We start from the raw sequence: 18,091 nt of genomic DNA, 5'->3' as shown, positions 1-18,091 counted from the left end.
TGACGTAAACAAATGTATTGTACGTCTGATACTCTGACAGCTTTCCGGGAAGAGACTCAGCGTAAACGTTGCACCTCAAAGCCTGGTCCCTCACAAGCACACTGTGCTCGTTTCGACTCTGTAATTATTCAAATTAGTACCGAACACTGCAAGTGTAGAACACTAGAATGTATGGTTCCATGTTAAGACGATCACAGAGAAAGTTGCCGTGTCTGACCTACGGCAGGTATCTTTTTGGGGTATTTGCTTACTGAGCTGGGACAATTTAACCAGCACATAATCATTCATATTTAAGCTGCTCAGGGATTAGAAAGCCATACTCCTTTGGACACGCCAGCCCACCTGGAGAGAGTATCTTAAAGGTTAGACTTCTTTGCTACATCACAGACAGGCTATGCTACAGTTTGGATTATGATTTCTTTCTGTGCTGGGTAAAGGTTTGGCACTGTGGGTGTTGACCACCTTCGTCAAATGCAAGCAGGAATGTTACAACTGACAGGTTCAGCCAGTCAGTCCGTTTGAATGACTGCTCGCTGCCTGTTTCTCATATTCATCTTGAGAGTGTCGACACGAGCATCTGTCCTAGTTTTTCTTGTTGTTTGTTGCCTAGGTCGACAGAGAAGCAGAGACCTGAGCCCCGGGGCACACGTCACGCTGGCAGGAGCCTGGCAAGAGTGCCGCGCCCAAACCAGGAGGCTGCCCTGTCGCCGTGGAAACGCTGTAGAGAAAATGGCTGCAGATTAAAAACAGCAAAGAAATGTACAATTATATGGTCTTCTGCAGTGGGTGTCTGGTGCAGCTGCGTTTTAGCTGTGAAGAGCTTAGTGTGGGAGTGAGGATGCTGCTTTTCAGGAGGAAATGAATTAGAGAAATAGGTGAATCAGAGCGGTGTCTTTCAACTGCACCTCACCTGCCTGCCTGCCTCTCTAAGCATGGGGAGAGAGGGACTGGGACATGACTGTGTAGCCTGCACTAGAGGTCAAGAGAGTGTGCAAAGTTGTTCCCATGTTTTCCAATACCCCATAGCAGTGGTTCCCAAACTTTTTATAGTCCTGTACCCCTTCAAACATTCAACCTCCAGCTGCGTTCCCCCTCTAGCACCAGGGTCAACGCCCACTGAAAATGTTTGTTTTTTTGCCAACATTGTAAGCCTGCCACACACACACACACACACACACACACACACACACACACACACTATACCGTTAATTTATTAAACATAAAAATTAGTGCGAGTTTGTCACAACCAGGCATGTGGGAAGTGACAAAGAGCTCTTATAGGACCAGGGCACAAATAATAATCAATAATTTTGCTCATTATTTAACCATCATACATATAAAACCGTATTTGTTCATCGAAAATTGTGAATAAATCACCACAGGTTAATGAGAAGGGTGTGCTTGAAAGGATGCACATAACTCTGCAATGTTGGGTTGGAGAGAGTCTCAGTCTTAAATCATTTCCCACACAGTCTGTGCCTGTATTTAGTTTTCATGGTAGTGAGGGCAGAGAATCCACTCTCACATAGGTACGTGGTTGCAAAGGGCATCAGTGTCTTAACAGCAAAATTTTCCAGGGCAGGATACTCTGAGCACAGCCCTATCCAGAAATCTGGCAGTGGCTTCTGATTATATTCAATATTCACAGAATTGCAATTTTGATGAGCCTCTCTTGTTCAGATATCGGTAAGTGGACTGGAGGCAGGGCATGAAAGGGATAACGAATCCAGTTGTTTGTGTCATCTGTTTCGGGAATGTGCCTGCGTAATTGCGCACCAAACTCACTCAGGTGCTTCGCTATATCACATTTGATATTGTTTGTAAGCTTGAGTTCATTTGCACACACAAAATCATACAATGGTGGAAAGACCTGTGTGTTGTCCTTGTTAATGCAGACAGAGAAGAGCTCCAACTTCTTAATCATAGCCTTAATTTTGCCCCGCACGTTGAATATAGTTGCGGAGAGTCCCTGTAACCCTTGATTTAGATCATTCAGGTGAGAAAAAACATCACCCAGAAAGGCCAGTCGTGTGTGAAACTCGTCATCATACAAGCGGTCAGACAAGTGAAAATTATGGTCAGTAAAGAAAACTTTAAGCTCGTCTCTCAATTTTAAAAAAACTTGTCAAAAAAACTTGGTTAACTTGTTCAAGCAAGGCCCCTGAACTCTCGTGTATTTTCTGCACTATGCAATGATATGGTTAACCAGCGCACTTTTGTATGTTGTAAAAGCGTTACATGGTCATTGCCCATATCAATGCATAGTGCAAAAAATACACGAGAGTTCAGGGGCCTTGCTTGAACAAAGTTAACCATTTTCACTGTAGTGTCCAAAACATCTTTCAAGCTGTCAGGCATTCGACTTGGCAGCAAGAGCCACTCGGTTGATGCTGCAGTGTACCCACGTGGTGTCGGGAGCAACTGCTTGCACACGCGTTATCCCTCCACTACGTCTCCCTGTCATGGCTTTTGCGCCATCAGTACAGATACCAACACATCTTGACCAACAAAGTCCATTTGATGTCACAAAGCTGTCCAGTATATTAAAAATATCCTCTCCTGTTTTCCTGGTTTCCAGAAGAGGATGTCTTCCTTAATTGACCTCCATAAACGTAACGGACATAAACCAGTTGTGCCAGGCCCGCCACGTCTGTTGACTCATCCAGCTGTAAACGCATAGAATTCACTGGCTTGTATGCGAAACAGCAATTGTTTCAAACATATCCTGCCATGTCACTGATGCGTTGTGAAAGTGTTGTTTGATGAAGGCATTGTCTGTATAGTTTTTTGGGCCTTTTCCCCCAGCATTGTCCCAGCCATATCCGCGGCAGCAGGAAGAATGAAGTCCTCCACAATAGTATGGGGCTTGCCTGTCCTAGTCACTCGGTAGCTCACCATGTCAGACGCTTCTAGCCCCTTCTAGCCCCTTCTTATTAGTGTTATCGGTCACTTTTATACATGTCTTACATGTCTTACTACTCAAACATCTTAATTCTCGCTCAAAAGATTCATGTGGCTTATTCTCCAAATTGGCATGTTTTCTTTCTAAATCTCTGCACAAGAGTGAAGGTTTCATCGAGTTGTGAGATAGTACTTTTGCACATATAAACACACTGTGGCTGAGGAAAAGCACTTCTCCCAATATAATTGAACTCCAAATCAATGTAGTTCTCATCATATTTGCGCCTCTTCGATGGTCCAGCGTCTCTGTCTGTTGTTCGGCGCTTTCCCGTGTAAGTGGGCAGTAGATCTTCGGCTGCATCAGATTCACAACTGTCAGTGTCCATGCTAGCTGGGCAAACAACAAAATGTAGAATAACTGATGCTAGCATTGGATGTGCTCGTGGAAGCAGAACAACTTGTCGTCGACAGGTGCAGGTGTAGTACTGCTGGTAATAGCATAACTACCAGTAGAGCTTGTATGTGTCTCTATGGACACGGGCCTTGTTTTTTTTTACCATTTATACATTTTCGAGCAAACGGAATGAGCAGCAGCTATGTTTGGCTACATTGGTGGAATACCCACGGGAGAGTAACGGTTAATGTGATTGGATGTTAATTATTTGACTAGGCTATCTGTATTTGACATTGTGTTGTTATTTCGCTGAACACTAGATGGTTTGATTTTATTTTTGGCAGTGAAACGAGGCTACTCAGGCGAGGAAAAAACCTCAACCAAATGTATAGCCCCGCTGGAAAATATAAATGGACTGTTTGAAAATGTGTGAAAAAAAATGATTTATTATTTATTTTTTATTAAAAAAAGAAATGTGAATCACGTTTTTATTTGGCGTACCCCAGTTTAGGAATACCTGCCCCATAAGATGCACAGAAGAGACTGTATTGGAGAATCGACGACAGTCGGTATAGTAAGTGGAAAATCATGTTAGATCGTTTTTTGTGTTGAACATTTTAAGTGGACCTCTTAAAGCTGCATACTGGACCCTATTCCAACTAAACTACTGAAAGAGCTGCTTCTTGTGCTTGGCCCTCCTATGTTGAACATAATAAACGGCTCTCTATCCACCGGATGTGTACCAAACTCACTAAAAGTGGCAGTAATAAAGCCTCTTGAAAAAGCCAAACCTTGACCCAGAAAATATTTAAAAAACTATCGGCCTATATCGAATCTTCCATTCCTCTCAACATTTTTAGAAAAGGCTATTGCGCAGCAACTCACTGCCTTCCTGAAGACAAACAATGTATACGAAATGCTTCAGTCTGGTTTTAGACCCCATCATAGCACTGAGACTGCACTTGTGAAGGTGGTAAATTACCTTTTAATGGCATCAGACCGAGGCTCTGCATCTGTCCTCGTGCTCCTAGACCTTAGTGCTGCTTTTGATACCATCGATCACCACATTCTTTTGGAGAGATTGGAAACCCAAATTGGTCTACACGGACAAGTTCTGGCCTGGTTTAGATCTGATCTGTCGGAAAGATATCAGTTTGTCCCCGAATGGTTTGTCCTCTGACAAATCAACTGTAAATTTCGGTGTTCCTCAAGGTTCCGTTTTAGGACCACTATTGTTTTCACTATATATATTTTACCTCTTGGGGATGTCATTCGAAAACATAATGTTAACTTTCACTGCTATGCGGATGACACACAGCTGTACATTTCAATGAAACATGAAGCCCCAAAATTGCCCTCGCTAGAAGCATGCGTTTCAGACATAAGGAAGTGGATGGCTTCAAACGTTCTACTTTTAAACTCGGACAAAACAGAGATGCTTGTTCTAGGTCCCAAGAAACAAAGAGATCTTCTGCTGAATCTGACAATCAATCTTAATGGTTGTACAGTCGTCTCAAATAAAACTGTGAAGGACCTCGGCATTACTCTGGACCCTGATCTCGCTTTTGAAGAACATATCAAGACTGTTTCAAGGACAGCTTTTTTCCATCTACGTAACATTGCAAAAATCAGAAACTTTCTGTCCAAAAATGATGCAGAAAAATTAATCCATGCTTTTGTCGCTTCTAGGTTAGACTACTGCAATGCTCAACTTTCCGGCTAAAGCACTAAATAAACTTCAGTTAGTGCTAAATACGGCTGCTAGAATCCTGACTAGAACCATATTACTCCAGTGCTAGCCTCCCTACACTGACTTTCTGTCAAGGCAAGGGCTGAGTTCAAGGTTTTACTGCTAACCTACAAAGCATTACATGGGCTTGCTCCAGCCTCTCTCTCTGATTTGGTCCTGCCGTACATACCTACACGTACGCTACGGTCACAAGACGCAGGCCTCCTAATTGCCCCTAGAATATCTAAGCAAACAGCTGGAGGTAGGGCTTTCTCCTTTTTCTCCATTTTTATGGAATGGTCTGCCTACCCATGTGAGAGACGCAAACTCCATCTCAACCTTTAAGTCTTTACTGAAGACTCATCTCTTCAGTGGGTCATATGATTGAGTGTAGTCTGGCCCAGGAGTGTGAAGGTGAACGGAAAGGCTCTGGAGCAACGAACCACCCTTGCTGTCTCTGCCTGGCCCGTTCCCCTCTTTCCACTGTGATTCTCTGCCTCTAACGCTATCACAGGGGCTGAGTCACTGGCTTACTAGGGCTCTTTCATACCGTCCCTATGAGGGGTGCGTCACTTGAGTGGGTTGAGTCACTGATGTGATCTTGCTGTCTGGGTTGGCGCCCCCCCTTGGGTTGTGCCGTGTCGGGGAGATCTTTGTGGGCTATACTCGGCCTTGTCTCAGGGTGGTAAGTTGGTGCTTGAAGATATCCCTCTAGTGGTGTGGGGTCTGTGCTTTGGCAAAGTGGGTGGGGTTATATCCTTCCTGTTTGGCCCTGTCCGGGGGTGTCATCGGATGGGGCCACAGTGTCTCATGACCCCTCCTGTCTCAGCCTCCAGTATTTATGCTGCAGTAGTTTAAGTGTCGGGGGGCTAGGGTCAGTTTGTTATATCTGGAGTACTTCTCCTGTCCTATCCGGTGTCCTGTGTGAATTGAAGTATGCTCTCTCTCTCTCTAATTCTCTCTTTCTCTCTCTCGGAGGACCTGAGCCCTAGGACCATGCCTCAGGACTACCTGACATGATGACTCCTTGCTGTCCCCAGTCCACCTGGCCGCGCTGCTGCTCCAGTTTCAACTGTTCTGCCTGTGATTATTATTATTTGACCATGCTGGTCATTTATGAAAATTTGAACATCTTGGCCATGTTCTGTTATAATCTCCACCCGGCACAGCCAGAAGAGGACTGGCCACCCCACATAGCCTAGTTCCTCTCTAGGTTTCTTCTTAGGTTTTGGCCTAGCCACCGTGCTTCTACACCAGCATTGCTTGCTGTTTGGGGTTTTTAGGCTGGGTTTCTGTACAGCACTTTGAGATATCAGCTGATGTACGAAGGGCTATATAAATACATTTGATTTGATTTGACCTCATATGGTTTGGACCACCACTTGCTATCTTTGTGGCCTGGTCAGCAGCATCACAGAGAGGTATTTTATTATCATGCGCCCTATTCGGGGATGATCAGAGGAGGGTCAACCCCATGTTGCGACTCCAATTTTAGTTGTGTTTAAAGCTGTAAACATACACGGCCGAGGTACATCCAGTGACCCTCTACCCACGACTCCTTTTAAGAGATCTGAAATTGCTTCCTGTTCAATGTCAAGGCCTCATTTAAGCTGTAAATTGGACTGCCGAGCAGCCGCTGTCCCCCTCTACAGTATATCATATGACCAGTCTGTATCATGTCTCACCTCTCTCTTCCACTTCTGGTGTTTTCTGTTCACTCCTCCTCATCTCCTATCTGATCTATGTTCGGTTAGTTTATTAAGTTGAGCAGCTTGTGATTACTACAGATGGTTAAGTATCCCTGTAAAAATGCTCCTAAATGGCTAATTCTGACACACTTGAGTGGTTCTACTGCTACCAAGATCACAGAGTCAGCACTGACACAATAGATAGATGCACAACGAGCAATAGATGCTTAACGTGACAACGAGCTCTAATAAGCCTCTAGCATCACATAACAACCTTGAGGGATGTAATTTTATTTTGCTCTGTTATATCTTACTACAGTGTGGAGGTTCCCTGGAGTCGGTATCAGTTTCAGATCTCGATAATGGTTTTGCTATGCCGGGGAATCGGAATGCGAGAACTCATTAGAAAAAGGTGGTAATTGCCAAATAATTATAAATGTCATTATGCACAAAGACACCAAACCGATACTATCGTATGGCTTGTCGCTAGGCAACGTGGCTCTGCAACGCTCCCCGCAGTATCCAATTAGGAATCCTTTTTTTGGTTCGAGAGAAGTTGATTGTTGGTGTAATGTAAGGGAAATAGATTTGCCTCATCAAGGTTACTGGAGTGGGACTTAAAGGGATTCACTCATTGCAGAACTGGACGATTTTAAAAAGGCATATTTAGATGTTTGGCCTGTTTTGAATCACTGTGTCACATTTTGCATGTTAGAAGTTGTTCGTTTTTTTTATGTATACAGAATCATTTCTGGTTTTGTTGTGGAATATTCTAATCAAGTGAGAGAGACTTTGTCATTCTTCTAACAATCATAAGTCGCCTCAGGTTCATCTTGTGGTTAGTGGTAGCCGAGTGGTTAGAGCATTGGGACAGTAACCGAAAGGTTGCTGGATTGAATCCCTGGGCTGACAAGGTAAAATTCTGTCATTCTGCCAGTTAACCCACTGTTCCCCGGTAGGCTGTCATTGTAAATAAGAATTTGTTCTTAACTGACTTGCCTTGTTAAATAAAGGTTCAATTAATTAAATTGAAAAAACACACAAAAAAACAACCTGGCTTAGTTTCCCAGATGCCAGGATGATTAGGAACAATGAGGGGTTTGCTCTACTCCTCGTGTCTATGGAATGCAGTCTTTAACTCAATTGTCAGCTCAAACTGTCTCTAGTGATTATATGGCCAGATTAACTGCAGGGAGCTAGAGTGGAGACCATCCCTTTAAAAAACAACAACACCGCATTAGTAGAATAGAAATGTCTTACTATTTGTTAAGTATTAATTGTTACCTATTAATATCAAACAAATACATACTTCCTCTCTCACTATTTCCATAATATTGATTAGGTTACCAAATGTTTGCGAAGTGTTTGGCATTGGCCTACCTGTTTTTAAAGATCTATTGTAGGCCTACATGAAGCATTTATAGCATATGCTGTAAATTAACATGATATAATCACCACATAGATTTTATACAGATATTACAATCATGAAAGGATGAAATTCGTCGATATCTCATAATGGTATTGTACCGACTCTTCCTTAATATGGGATTTGACTTCCTGGGAGAAAAAAAAATCTAAAACTAGTCTAAGTGACAGGTTTGTCGGATGGAATTTTGTGGAAAAAGAGAAATCCAGTAAAACAAGAAGAAAATGGGAATTCCTCTCTCTCTTAGTCAACTTAAATTGTTGAACTATATTATATTTTAATCCAATTGTTTGGAGCGTAAGGAACTCTTAGGAGAAAGTAGAAAAAAAAGGGATAATTGCCTTGACAGATCATCTACCCAGCTGTCTCATGAAACTTGTGGAGTAGGCCATCAGGCTGGGACGATACCAGTACCGCGATACTCATTAGTGTCGTGGCAAGGAAAGAAAACACAAACCGGATTTAACTTCTTTAGGAAAACAGCCCTAATGTTGGAAACAAACATTATGTTGTCATCCAGAGTAAATTTTTTTCTTCCAAGCTATAGCACACAATGTTTGGAGTGCTTCGAGTTTGGTCTGCTTCTTGTTTTCATTTTTGCGATGGAAAATAATATTGTGATACCGGCCCTAGTATGCCAACATTCTCTCCAAGGGTTGAATACCACAAGGTAACCCACATACATATCCCAATACAGACGGGAAATCTTTACCAAGTTACTACATCATATCAATTCAAAAATATATGAAGAGAAGAGGATGGGCTGCCATGAACAGACTCAAATTCCCTGCTTTTGTATACAGTATGTGAAATGCTGATTTTGACCATTTATACAAGCATCTACTTACCAAGCTCCAGAAGAGTGCCCAATTACGCAGAATGAACTCACTACTCTTCACTCTAATGCTAAAGAGACTGATCACACAGCCATTAGATTGCCATGCACCACTGTCCATATGTTTCATTGTAGAAAGTGAGTCTATAGACTCCAATCTTGCTGAAGAAATTGAAAAGATATTGCACACCAGCACTACACACACCATGTAAAACAATCTAATCTGGTATGGTTCCAAATTAGCTTCCATCCAGCCTGTCTGCAATACCAGATTACTGAGTCTGGCAATGCAAGGTTCCCATTTAGGATATTTGTCTACTCACCGGCGGTGAAATCCTTATTTAGGTCGATGAAAGCATTGGAATGAGGAATACGTATCTTGACAGGTGAACTAAGAGCTGGCTGCCACACTGCGTTCCTGTGAGGAAAGAACACAACACAACATGATTCATGTGCTCAGCAGACATTCTGAAAAAACACAGAACAACAAAGGTACTATTTTTAACACTACATACATCTACAATATTTCAATTGCAATTGAGTTTTGTCAAGACATGGAGAATAATGTAAAATAAAACAATGTCTATGGGGACTGCAAAGCATTGAGTCACTTTTCGAATCTCCACCTTACCTTCCAGTAAGATAGCAGACTTCAGTGGAGAAATCAGCAGAAACCCCAAAGATGTCTGGAATCATGTCCCCATTGAAGCTGCGTAAGATAATTTCATTTATAAAACCGTCAAAACTCCCAACTCATGAGCAAGATCATAGGTCTAAGTTTAGGAAAACAATATTGCTTACATGGAAACTCATCATACAACTCCTACAGGTGATTTGTAAAAATAAAAAAAATTAATGCATAACCTACTCCATTATCAGAGGTTGGTCCACAAATGTCTTATTAAGGTCAACTTGTTCATCTGCAAAACCAGATAAGAGATGTTAATCAGTTAGCTATTTAATAACAGTGAACAGAAGTCATTTTTCTGACTGTATTAGAGTACATTATTTCTTTGTATTCCATAAGCCTGAATCTAGGCCTAATAAAGCAACAATTTACCCAGGGTTTGGTTGTTTCCCCAGAAAACAACAGCCATTGTGTCTGAGGTGGCCTTGGTCTTGAGCTGAACTGTAAGAAGCACATCCATCTGAGAATCTCCATCGTAGTCTCCGGGAACAACACCGGTTATGATACAATTGCTGAGAGAGGAAAGATGTTTACAGAGTGCCAGCTGTTGACATAACCCAGTAAAGAATAGCATAAGGCTTTTCTCAGTGACAGCTAAAATCATCTTGTGTCAATCTACCCTAACCCACAGAGTTTGACTGGACAATGTGGAATTATTGATGCTTCAAGATGAGAAGTGATGTGTGCACTAGTACAATTGAGAGAATAAGATCAGAAACTTACACAGGCAAATCCTTTTTAGTGATATGTACTTTTGGCTTGAAGTATGGGGCTTTCAGATCAGCCAAGAATATCACCAACTCAGATTCTGAAAGTTCAATGAAATATGCAATAAAAAAACAATGCACACAATACTCAATTTCAAAGTCCCCACAGCAGTCACAAAACCATATCAACAATGCAGTGACTAATTCACTGAAATACATTCATTGGTGAGAGATCTAGACCCATTTTATGCTTTTGTTTCAATCTAGTTACTAGGCTACTGTGTCTTATAATGTAGGTAATGCATTGAACACCAAACAGCTTTTCAAAGCAGAGAAAATAGATTTCTACGTCATCACTGTTTTCATTGCTCTGCTAGATTAGCTAGCATCTTATGAGTTTTTGGAACACATGCACATTAAATGTCAATAATTCAAATATCCTCATCTAGTATCTAGCTAAAGTTTCTATATTATTCACTAGCAAAATGTATCCTATTGAAAAGCCAGCTAGCTAACGTTAGCTACTCACGTTCTCTGATGATGAAAATATCTGTCTGTTTATCCGAGTTGAAATCACCAAAAGCAGCCACAGTGCCATGATTTTCAGACCCGAACAAGTCAGTTGTTACATCTTGAAGAGCAGATGCTGAATACTTCCCAGCAAAATACACAGTAAATGTAAAAATATTGATAAACAAAATCCACATCCTCATAGTTCAATTCAAACACAAACTGGAATACTGCAGTGCGTGTTCGGTTTACGGCAGATGGTGAATTGGCAGCAAGCAATGCCTTAAGCCTAAACGAGTGGGGTTTGACACTTGTGAATATATATTTTTTTTGCGTTATTTAGTCGTATGTATAAAGTTAAAGAACATAATTGGCACAAGAGGTAGAAAGACTCTTGACATGTTCATTAAAGGGGTGATGTGACGTCACACCTTCAGCGCTTCCTAGTTTACTGCAGTGTCGCAACGTACTGTCACTTGGTAAACACAGAGAACCAACCAACATGTCAAGCTTGGGAGATATCGGCAGGAAACTCCTGGAAATCAAAGCCAGACAAAAGCGTTCAGGTTTGACAGTGTGTTATTGTAACATGCCCTTTTGTTGTATTTCTGCAAACCTCTGAATGTCCTGAGTGAAAAACAAACGAAACAGATTAACGCTATATCAGTTCCTTGCCTGCTATAGCCGCTATAGCGGGCTTGCATGAGCATGAAAGGTCACGCTTAAACGTTTGCAGCTACTGAAGCTATTTTAGGAACTTCACATCAGGTGTTGCTTCTACCCTTGTCGTTTGTGTTACGCTACATAAAACAGCAATGTTATCATACTGAACGAGAATGAATGTACATGTAGGCCAAAGGAGGCTGGTGGGAGGAGCAATAGGAGGACGGGCTCATTGTCATGGCTGGAATGGAATACATGAAACAGAGTCAAACGTGGTTTATATGTAGTTAACTCAATTTGAATACCATTCCAGCCATTACACTGAGCCAGTCCTCATACTGGGATGAGAACACGTATTTGATAACCTGCCAAAATCGGCAGTGTTTCCTACTTACAAAGCATGTAGAGGTCTGTAATTTTTATCATAGGTACACTTCAACTGTGAGAGTCGGAATCTAAAACAAAAATCTAGAAAATCACATTGTATGATTTAAGTAATTAATTTGCATTTTATTGCATGACATAAGTATTTGATACATCAGAAAAGCAGAACTTAATATTTGGTTCAGAAACCTGTGTTTGCAATTACAGAGATCATACATTTCCTGTAGTTCTTGACCAGGTTTGCACACACTGCAGCAGGGATTTTGGCCCACTCCTCCATACAGACCTTCTCCAGATCCTTCAGGTTTCGGGGCTGTCGCTGGGCAATACGGACTTTCAGCTCCCTCCAAAGATGTTCTATTGGGTTCAGGTCTGGAGACTGGCTAGGCCACTCCAGGACCTTGAGATGCTTCTTACGGAGCCACTCCTTAGTTGCCCTGGCTGTGTGTTTCGGGTCGTTGTCATGCTGGAAGACCCAGCCACGACCCATCTTCAATGCTCTTACTGAGGGAAGGAGGTTGTTGGCCAAGATCTCGTGATACATGGCCCCATCCCCCCCCCCCCCCCCAATACGGTGCAGTCGTCCTGTCCCCTTTGCAGAAAAGCATCCCCAAAGAATGATGTTCCCATGGTGTTCTTGGGGTTGTACTCATCCTTCTTCCTCCAAACACGGCGAGTGTAGTTTAGACCAAAAAGCTCTATTTTTGTCTCATCAGACCACATGACCTTCTCCCGTTCCTCCTCTGGATCATCCAGATGGTCATTGGCAAACTTCAGATGGGCCTGGACATGCGCTGGCTTGAGCAGGGGGACCTTGCGTGCGCTGCAGGATTTTAATCCATGACGGCGTAGTGTGTTACTAATCGTTTCCTTTGAGACTGTGGTCCCAGCTCTCTCCATTTTCTAATAATTGCGCCAACAGTTGTTGCCTTCTCACCAAGCTGCTTGCCTATTGTACTGTAGGCCATCCCAGCCTTGTGCAGGTCTACAATTTAACCCTGATGTCCTTACACAGCTCTCTGGGCTTGGCCATTGTGGAGAGGTTGGAGTCTGTTTGATTGAGTGTGTGGACAGGTGTCTTTTATGCAGGTAACGAGTTCAAACAGGTGCAGTAAATACAGGTAATGAGTGGAGAACAGGATGGCTTCTTAAAGAAAAACTAACAGGTCTGTGAGAGCCGGAATTCTTACTGGTTGGTAGGTGATCAAATACTTATGTCATGCAATACAATGCAAATGAATTACTTAAAAATCATACAATGTGATTTTCTGGATTTTTGTTTTAGATTCCGTCTCTCACAGTTGAAGTGTACCTATGATAAAAATTACAGACCTTTACATGCTTTGTAAGTAGGAAACACTGCCGATTTGGCAGGTTATCAAATACTTGTTCTCCCCACTGTAGCTCCTCCCACCGGCCTCCCCTGATGTAGGCTAACTGCCATTACACTTGCCAACATGGCAACCTGTTCACATAGACAGTGCAGGGGTAGGAAGCTAGATTCAGCCGCGACCTCTTTTTTTTGTCGGTGTGAATCATCTGGAGTCCGAAAGAGATTATATTGGAAAATAATAATTTCATACCTTGATTATATTGAGACACGATCAAATATGGCGGGTAGCCTAGCAGTTAAGAGCATTGGGCCAGTAACCGAAAGGCCGCTGGTTTGAATCCCCGAGCAGACTGGGTGAAAAATCTGTTAATGTGCCCTTGAGCAAGGGGGGTGGGAGGTGTAATCACTCGCGGGCTTTGCCTATGTCCATGTTTTCAATCTGAAGTCATAAAGCTTGTATACTGATTTTGATTATGATCAATGGTTAATCAAGCTTGCTGTCAATTAAAGGCCTCATGCAATAGTTGGTTATTTAAGAAATACTTTATCATCATAATAGTTTTAATTTGTTAAGTATCACTCATAAAAAAAACATTATAGTTTGACGAATGAATGCCTGAAAATATGTATACACATTTATGAACTTTTTGGGGATAGCACAACAGCAGACTGTATTTGAAAACAGACACATTCAGACATTAGGCTAATTCAAACCGTCATAACTCATCTTAACTATCATATGCCAACATACAAATAATTTCCAAGTAGGCTAATCTTTTCATGATCATTGTAGGCTACATGGCATATTAATGTGTTGTCATTTGTCTGTTTTGTAGCCACCCAATATTAACTTGCTCTGTGATTTCTGATTGATTTTGTTTTTCTTCTTAATCCGCTCTACTAACCCTCCTGTGAATTGCTGTAGATTTGTAATTTAGCTCAGAGACGATTGCCCTTTACCTCACCTTTTGAAAATGGCCAGTTCGGAATGTGAGATTTCCCAAGCTCCTCGGAAACTTAAAAGATATGGTAAGTAGTGAATTAAGCTTATGTAACTATTCTCCAGGTCGTTGATGTAAATGAGAATGTGTTCTCAATCAACTTAACTGGCTAAATATATATATATATATATATATATATATATTTTTTTTAGAGGTAGGTAAGCACACCCAAACCCAAAGCCTTTCAAATTTGGTTGAACTCAATTTTGATTCAATCGAGTGTAATTCTTGTATATCATTATATGAGAAAATTCTCAGGGTGACACCACTCCAAATGATACATTTCAATGAATAATCATGCCAGCCAGAGTTTTGTATTACTATACCACCCTAGTATCATATGTCAGTTTCAGTGGAGGCTGCTGAGGGGAGGATGGCCAGCAGCATACCACCCTGCATCCCACTGCTGGCTTGCTTCTGAAGCTAAGCAGGGTTGGTTCTGGTCAGACCCTGGATGGGAGAACAGATGCTGCTGGAAGTGGTGTTGGAAGGCCAGTAGTAGGCACCCTTTCCTCTGGTAAAAAAAAATGTCCCAATGCCCCAGGTCAATGATTGCCCTGTGTAGGGTGCCACTTTCTGATGGGATGTTGAACAGGTGTCCTGACTCTCTGTGGTCACTAAAAGATCCAATGGCACTTATCGCAAGAGTAGGGGTGATAACCTAATCATCCCCAGCTTACAATTGGCTCATTTATCCCTCCCTGTAACTATTCCCCAGGTCGTTGCTGTAAATGAGTGAACTTACCTGGTTAAATAAAATAAAATAAAACGGACCGAATGGCATCAAACACATGGAAACTTTACCACATCAGGATTTATCACACGCCTGTCCTCCCAAATTAAGGTACCACCAACCTCCTGTGTTCAGTTTTCTTCAGGTGAATAGTATGATATGCTGAATATGCTATGATACACTATTATTAATGCTGTCTACGTGGCTTGGTCAGGATGCTATACCAATATACCCGTCGTGGATATAGGCTGCTACGTTCAATTCATGGGGTATATTTTGTGAGGTAAAATATGGTATACACTACTGTATCTAAAAATGATCCAAGTTGTTATAATTCACTTTTTTGTGCTGCAACTATGATTCACAGTCTCTCCCTAGGGTTTCCACCAAAGATAGTACAACCATTATAATTATACTGTTTAATGGAAATAGAACATTATACTAACCAGTATACAGTACTAAACCTAGTATTAACAAATATTGAACTCTCTCAGTGAAATTAATCACACAATATTTCCAAGCAACCACATACTTCAATCCGTGTTTCTATTCAGTAGAAATTAAATAAAACCTTTCATTTGCATATTAGCCTCGCACTGCCTTTGCAGAGTTATCTTGAAAAGCGATGGCTTTGTCCCTGCCACTTAAAAGCTGATGGAAATTATGGTAATTTGACTGTATTTTTTTTTTTTTTTTTTTTCAGTACCTGAGGTATTGACCCAAAGATTGATCCCATTAAAATGTAAATCACTCCAAAGTAAAAATGTGTCTGAAATAGTGGTCCAACAGATGGGGTTCCCCTGAAATTCACTTTGCTCTGAAGAAATGATGGCAAGTTCCATTATATTTTAAATTTGTGCTCAGCGTAGGAAATCACACTTCATGCTAGAGATTTGTTTTGGTATTTGCAGTGACTAAATGTGAGTTGGAAATGGGGCCTTGTCGTGATTGCATGCGTCAATGCATTGTGGTTTTTGTGTGACCTGTTCATTGAATTCTTACGGAATTCACAAAAAACATGGCTGATACTGAATTATTTTGACCATGTGTTTATGATGATGTTCTTCAGTCCCTTGTGTAGCTAAAGTCTTCATTAACAGCATTATCTAAAAAAAAACATTCTGTAAAATATGTTTAGCATTTAGGTCTAAATACATTTGCTTCTGAAGATTTAAGATAGAATTGCTGATCACTAGAAACCTTTTGTAGCATCAGTCTTACAGCCAACTACTCCCCAAGTGTTCACGGGGGTCTTTCTGTGACATATAATTACTGTAGTGTGTGTCTCCAGAGAGTGTGGGAAAGTACCACAGAGGCACCTGAGACATGAACAAATGAACTCTAATTGAGCTCTGGCTCAGCAATTAATGTTCTGTAAATAATTGTGTTTTGTATCTCTCCTCAGGCTCCATCTATGAACCTCTCAAGCTCTCCATTCTCCACCGGGAGGATGAGCCACTATGGGAGAGACTTGACCGTTACTACAATGCAGGTAAGCACAGTGATTATGTTTAAATTACTTAGTATTTAAAATCCTTGTTTTGAAGATGAGGTCCTTTCAAGTTTATTTTTCTACTTGTAGGTGGTGTAGCTTTAAAGTATTTGTGTTTGAAATATGGATTGAATTTTGTACGTTACTCTTAGGTTTGTTAAAATAGAGCCTTAACACAATGGTAAATCTAAGTGTAGGCAGTAGTGCTTTTGGTTCAGTGGTGTGTCAGAAATATTTTCTCTATTTTCACTGTCACAATTATTAAGGCCTAAAAAGATAACTAAGAATTCTAATTCAAATTAGAAACAAAACAAAGAAACAACTTACAGGCAAGATAAGTTCTCTCTGTGGGCATAGAATATTAAAACAATGCAGAATATGGAGGGTTTTACACACATCTATAAATCCAAAGCGGGACCTGCATGGCTAAAATATTGTAGGCCTGCCTACAATGCATAGATAAAAAGTGAATGTCAGCTCACTGTTTTACTCCTCTCAGACTTGATATTTGAATAAGGCTTTGGTGATTTAAGATTTATTTCCAAGCGGTCTCAGGAGCCAAGTCCTTTATCGACAGACGTGACTACTTCACAATTGCATTGGGCACACAAAAAAGGGAGGTTATGCTTGGTTTTTAATCAAATAATACTAAATGTAATAACATATTTGTTTTTTATGTTTCTAAATACGAAGTATACAGGCGACCAAAAGCACATTAGGCTACTCTTGTTCCATGGGCAGTGTGCGTCACGGCTGGATCGGCTGCGTTTCCACTGTCAAAATTCATATGGCTAAAAACAGCTTTTGATTGGTCTTAAATATCCCTATCAGCGCTGCCTGAAATTAGCACTTTGGATCATGTTTTTAAGGACACACCTCAAATATTTCCACCATGCCCATCTGAGCGTATGCAAGCTGATATTTAAGACAGATAAATTGACGAACCTGGCATTGGGGCTGGAAAATGCTAGTGCGCCAATTTTCACATGACGAAATTTCAAACTAACGTGCGTTTGACACTAGTGCTGCCTTAACACCATAGAGCCATGCAATTGTCACAGGTTACTGTACCATTGGCAGACATGTCACACCCCATTGGTCAGTTGTGATGATGACAGGGGGGCATGGATACAGCCTGGCAACTTATTTCATGGCTTTCTTTCTTTAATGGCACATCTCCCTTTGCTCATTGTGGAAACAGAGGAAGTATATTGCATTACGTAGTCATTTTATGAAGGATATTGTGATATGTGCTTTGCTGTGACCTGGGGCTGTGGTCCAAATGCAATATCTATGTTCAAGACAAATTACTTTTCAAGGGCAATACAGCTTCTATTATATTTTATGTTGTGAGCCTATTTGAAGAGAGAAGAAACAAATGTTTGTTCTACTGAAGACAAAGATACAACAAAGATACTTCAATGAGTTCTCAAAGATATTCCCCATGTTCTTGGGGAGCATAGTTTATCAATATGGTTTCATGTTTGAAAATCCCATGGGTTGTATTATGTTTGTATCCCCCTCCCATAGGCTAGTATAAGACAAAGAGACAGCGTACTTGTGAAATATTGACCAAAAAAAGTTTCCCAGAAGTGAGGGTTATTTGA

At 41.2% G+C, this 18,091-nt stretch overlaps 2 protein-coding genes across 6 annotated transcripts in view; one reads left to right on the top strand and one right to left on the bottom strand.

Moving 5' to 3' along the window:
• The window catches only part of LOC109895496 (T-cell immunomodulatory protein), a 123,512-nt gene extending 112,218 nt beyond the window's left edge, over nt 1–11,294 (bottom strand). Inside the window, exons 1-6 of one of the 2 annotated variants that reach the window (XM_020489211.2) lie at nt 10,898–11,294; nt 10,385–10,469; nt 10,034–10,173; nt 9,842–9,893; nt 9,605–9,682; nt 9,297–9,391 (exon numbers count right to left, since the gene is read on the bottom strand). In XM_020489211.2, coding sequence (XP_020344800.1) covers nt 9,297–9,391; nt 9,605–9,682; nt 9,842–9,893; nt 10,034–10,173; nt 10,385–10,469; nt 10,898–11,081 — 634 coding nt within the window. In that variant the 5' untranslated portion in view covers nt 11,082–11,294. The remainder of the gene's footprint in view (nt 1–9,296; nt 9,392–9,604; nt 9,683–9,841; nt 9,894–10,033; nt 10,174–10,384; nt 10,470–10,897) is intronic. The other variant, XM_020489210.2, reaches the window with a different exon arrangement.
• Nucleotides 11,295–11,333: 39 nt separating this feature from the next.
• Nucleotides 11,334–18,091, top strand: part of LOC109895495 (phosphorylase kinase, beta) — a 62,336-nt gene continuing 55,578 nt past the window's right edge. For 2 of the 4 annotated variants that reach the window (XM_020489208.2, XM_031830738.1), the window contains exons 1-2: nt 11,334–11,444; nt 16,398–16,484. In XM_020489208.2, coding sequence (XP_020344797.1) covers nt 11,381–11,444; nt 16,398–16,484 — 151 coding nt within the window. In that variant the 5' untranslated portion in view covers nt 11,334–11,380. Of the gene's footprint in view, nt 11,445–14,183; nt 14,288–16,397; nt 16,485–18,091 lie in introns of all 4 variants that reach the window. The other 2 variants (XM_031830739.1, XM_031830740.1) reach the window with 2 other exon arrangements.

The sequence above is a fragment of the Oncorhynchus kisutch genome, linkage group LG8 (genome assembly GCF_002021735.2).
Source record: "Oncorhynchus kisutch isolate 150728-3 linkage group LG8, Okis_V2, whole genome shotgun sequence".
In the NCBI taxonomy this organism is placed as follows: domain Eukaryota; kingdom Metazoa; phylum Chordata; class Actinopteri; order Salmoniformes; family Salmonidae; genus Oncorhynchus; species Oncorhynchus kisutch.
This window is presented reverse-complemented; position numbering and strand designations above follow the sequence as displayed.